Source organism: Bison bison, unplaced genomic scaffold, assembly GCF_000754665.1.
Source record: "Bison bison bison isolate TAMUID 2011002044 unplaced genomic scaffold, Bison_UMD1.0 scf7180017864331, whole genome shotgun sequence".
NCBI classification, from domain to species: Eukaryota; Metazoa; Chordata; class Mammalia; order Artiodactyla; family Bovidae; genus Bison; species Bison bison.
Genome location: NW_011494903.1, coordinates 2,090,541 through 2,095,441, shown reverse-complemented (window position 1 = coordinate 2,095,441; position 4,901 = coordinate 2,090,541). Strand labels below are relative to the sequence as shown.

Genomic DNA, 4,901 nt, shown 5'->3' with positions numbered 1-4,901 from the left:
CCTCAATTTTTAGAAAAGTATAATTGAGTCATTTAAAATTGTGATTGTTTCTCATTTCACTGAGCAGTTCCATAAAAGTTAACTAGAAAAGGAATTCTAAACCATCAGCTAGGAAATTACAGCAAGAAATAAATTGTTTTTAATCTTTTAAAAATAAGGAAAAGAAAATACTGCTTTTGACTGGGAAAATAGTAGTGTAATTTGTTATGATGTATCTGTAAGAGCCACTGATTTTTTTAAAAAATGCACATCTTTAAAATGACTCACTTGGTGCTAAGGATTACTCTGTCTACCTTAATAATTTAAAAAATAAACCATGATTCTGACATTTGTCAGTATCTCACACATCTAACAAATACTGAAAGTGGCAACTATCATTGTTATAATAATTATAAAGTTAAAAGCACAAATCAAAAGAGAAACTTCATAAAATGTTCAGCATACACATTTGCATGCATTTTCAAACTTTCAAGATCCTACACAGGACCAAATGACAACTCTGAATCAAAATGAGTATCAAAAAGATTCAAGCTTCGTGACGGACTTACTCTAATGAAACAAGAGAAAAAGAAGAGTGAATAGGAATAGCGGTATATTTCTAGCAGGGAAAGAAGCCTACTTCCTTTATTATAAAACAAAAATCAACAAGTCAATATTTTAATAACACTGGCCATCAAGTTATTCACTATTTGAGAACTTGCTTTTCAAGTGGTATCTTGAAAATGCATTCACTTATATATTTTGATTAAATTAAGCTTCTTAATCAAAAAACCATGTACTCAATTTTAATCTTGAGCTGAAATCATGCCTCATCAAAGTACAGTCCAAAAACTATACAATAATTCTTTCACTTAAGTTTTATATGTCTCATCTGAAAAACTTATTTAACAAGCAGGAATTTTACCCTGTTTCTCCAGACTAAAAGCCCACACGCCTAAAATTTAAGTGGTAATCAAAGATGGATTCAAAGGACTCTTGCTAAGCTTCATCGGGCTTTGATAAAAACAGAGGCATCCGGTGGTGCAGCACCATCTTCCTTCTCGGTCACAGTCTCTACAGTCCCAGAAGCTGACACAATAACCATTGTTTTATTTGCTGCAACTGTCTTCTGTTTTTCAGCAATAGCTGCACAAACAGCAACAATCTCATCACTTTCAAAGTCATAGTCAGGAATTGACTTGGGTGAGAAATGTGTTACTTCTGCTGGTACTTCACTCTTTTTAATCCTCTCTGCTACTTTCTGCTGCTCCTGGAGTGTTCTTGCCCAAGAAAGGTCTTCTTTCCATATCTCAGGGTTCATTGGATAGATGTGAAGGGCTACTTGAAAACTTCGAATTGCCTACAGGGGAGAAAAGGTCAGACTTCTTTGCTTAGTTTTAGTAAGGAATGTATTTAATATAATCCACAATATGTTTCTCTCTCTCTTTTTCTCACCATATTACAATGTAAAGATGGAAGTTAGAGCTGTGCTGGATATGATGGTTATGGTTTAAAAAAATGGTAAATGTATTGGAATGATGGTTATGGTTAAAAAAACAATCAAATAGTATAAAAGAAAGTAGCTGACAAAACTGTTGATAAGGACCAAAAAGTCCATTAAAATAGAGGTATTGATATGATGGCTCAAAACAAGTCAAATGCATTGTTCAGCTTCTGGAAATCAGCAAACATGTAAATCTGGGGATTTCTTGGGACAGCTCATGATCAGAAAGGCATCAGGAATGCCTGTCTTCGAAGCCAAAAGTTTAGGTCATAATAATGATAACATGTCTTAAGTGTCACAAGAGGGCAAAGAAGAACATTATATATAATGATAAAAGAATCAATGAACCAGAAAAATATAATAATTATAAATATATACACACCCAACATCAGAACATTTAAGTATATAAAGTAAACACTGACAGAACTGAAGGAAGAAACATATAGCAATAAAGTATTAGTAGGAGACTTCAATGTCCTACTTTCAATAACGGATAGAACATTCCAACATAAGATCAATAAGGAAACAGAAGACCTGAACAACACTACAGACCAAAGGGACCTAACAGACAAATATAGAAAGACTCATCCAACAGCAGCAGAACACACATTATTCTCAAGAACACACAGAACGTTTTCCAGGACAGATCACATCTCAGGTCACAAAACAAGTCTTAAATTTAAGAAGACATACCAAGTATCTTTTCTGAACTACAAGAGGATAAAGCTAGAAATCAATAGAACTGGAAAAACTCACAAATACGTGGAAATTAAGCAGCACACTCTTGAACAACCAGTGAGTCAAAGAAGAACTCAAAAGAGAAATTAAAATGTATCTTGAAATGAAAATCAAACTATAACATCCTGACGCTACAGGATGGTATATTTGCAAAAGCAAAACTAACTATAAGTTTATAGTGATAAATGTTATGTTTAAAACAGAAAAGATCTCAAGCAAAAACCTAACTTTACACCTCAAAGAATTAGAAAATGAAACAAAGTAAGCCTGTGACCATTTTCTAACATACACACTCAGCTCCACATAAAAATCTAAATATTACTCATAGATACATATCCAACTATTGACTTTTAACTTACTCCCTGTTTAATTTACCTATGTATTTTCTTACGTTTTTGTCCATATGGATTATTAAGAACTGTTAGATGTTAAAAATTTTAGCTTGTTTTCAATATATTTTTACAGTATTCCCTTCATTATGACAATGAATAAAGTTATTTTTTCTATTCCAATGTTTCAAAATAACAGCTTAAGTTTATTTAAAAATCAAAAATTTAGATTTTTTTCCAAATAGAGTCCTAAAATCATACTAAATGGGGGAGGGGGGGAACCACTTTTGATTCCTCCAATAATTTCACAATATAAATAAGAAAGAAATTTACCAAGGGGAAAAATGTAACAGTTGAACCACTGGTACTCTTATTTTGAAAACTTAAAATACTGAATAATTTTACTTTCATTAGCTGGTTCAAAATAGCTCTGTTGTTTCATCTGCACTTTATTTTCTTTCTTTATAGGACAATCTTTGCTATATGTCCTAGAGATTTTCTCCATTACTGTAAACACTTATATGTAAAACAGATAATGATGTAAGGTTTTATTAAAAGAGAAATGGGTAAAAAGTATTATAAGCTAGACTTCTGTTTGTTTTGCAATTAACCTGTTAGAAAACTAAATTCCTTTAATTTCTTTTTCCAACTGTGATATGATTTAAGTCTTCAGACAAAAGAGAGAAAAGATGACTATGTCAAATGGCAAGGAAAAAAAAAACAATCTCTGGTTAAACTTGTTTCCATCGCTATGAATCTTCCTTCAGACTACAATTTTGAAATTATTTCAATCCTTTTCTCATCAAGATTCTATACGATTTTTGAGAATTTGATAAATACCCTATTTGGTAATTAGAAATAATCATATATTTAACAAGAGTACCGGAAAAATCTAAGTTATCCACAACTTACTAAAACCATTACTAGTAATGTTAAAACAACTTCTTTGGGATATTTTGCTTGTTTTGTTTTCAACTATAAAAGTCTAATAAAAGTATGAAAAATTTTAATTTACTTGATGACACAAAGGAAATCTGGCACCACTATATTAGATTTGCAAACACCTGTTAGGAAATTAGCTGTTAGGTATATGTAGTTCAGTCAAAACAAAAATGAAAAGAAGACAATGCTCACAGCCAACTCTGACCTACTGAGCCTTTGCTACATACAAGGTATAGTCCAGATAAGGTGAGAAATTCATTAAGTACCAGTTTATAGTAAACTTTATACAATGAATACTTCAATTTCATAAGCTTCTACCCTTTTCCATTTCTCTGCTCACCAATCTTAGCAACTTTTCAGTCTAAAGTATTTATCACCATTATTCTTCCGTATTCTACTTTCTTCCTTCTTCAACACAATCTTTTAGTGGTTTTGTCTCCATAGTGCTACTGATATCACTTTATAATGGGGGTAAACTGAGTGATGCAATGAACTAATCTAAAAGTTATTTTATATTTAAATAAGGTTTACCAAATGCCAACATTTACTGTTGTTGTTTTTTTTAATTCCCATGATGCCAAATACCTGAAAAATATTCTGATCCTGATATATTGTAACTGACATTTGTAATGGAAAAAAGATGATCAGTAATAAGCGAGCAGTGTTTATGGGTTAATACCTTTAAAAGGTTATTTGCTATTTACCTTTTGTGTAGATCTGATAAACGACTATTTACTTTTGGTTCAACTGATCAAAAACATGTCAAAATAAAACGTCATCACTGTAATAATCTGACTTCCTTACCAAGACTATCTCTCCTAATCCAAGTTGAGCACGCCCCAAAGTCTGCCAAGATTCCCATGAATGTGGATTTCTCTGGACAGCCATTTCTGCAGCATGAACTGCTGGGAACATTTCATGAAGAGACATTAGGACCTATGGCCAAAAAAGAAGAAACCCATCAGTAACATTCATAAATTAGCAAACTAAAAACTAAACAAAAAAAAATAGACAGTCATATATAAACAACTCTCCATTTTTGAAAATACATTTTTAGTCTGGAAAATAAAACATTTTCGTGGTTTTAACCCTCTCCTCTGCTGCTGCTGCTGCTGCTACTGCTGCTAAGTCACTTCAGTCGTGTCCGACTCTGTGTGACCCCATAGACGGGAGCCCACCAGGCTCCCCCGTCCCTGGGATTCTCCAGGCAAGAACACTGGAGTGGGTTGCCATTTCCTTCTCCAATGCATGAAAAGTGAAAGTGAAGTCGCTCAGTTGTGTCCGACTCCTAGCGACCCCATGGACTGCAGCCTACCAGGCTCCTCCATCCATGGGATTTCCCAGGCAAGAGTACTACTCAGGGTTAAAAGTTATATTCTTCTTATTCCTGAAATAATTATGAAAAATAT

At 33.0% G+C, this 4,901-nt stretch overlaps 1 protein-coding gene across 4 annotated transcripts in view; it reads right to left on the bottom strand.

Moving 5' to 3' along the window:
* Positions 1-591: 591 nt before the first annotated feature.
* Positions 592-4,901, bottom strand: part of TTC33 (tetratricopeptide repeat domain 33) — a 26,653-nt gene continuing 22,343 nt past the window's right edge. For all 4 annotated transcript variants that reach the window (XM_010853728.1, XM_010853730.1, XM_010853726.1 and 1 more), the window contains exons 4-5: positions 4,297-4,428; positions 592-1,339 (exon numbers count right to left, since the gene is read on the bottom strand). In XM_010853728.1, coding sequence (XP_010852030.1) covers positions 986-1,339; positions 4,297-4,428 — 486 coding nt within the window. In that variant the 3' untranslated portion in view covers positions 592-985. The remainder of the gene's footprint in view (positions 1,340-4,296; positions 4,429-4,901) is intronic.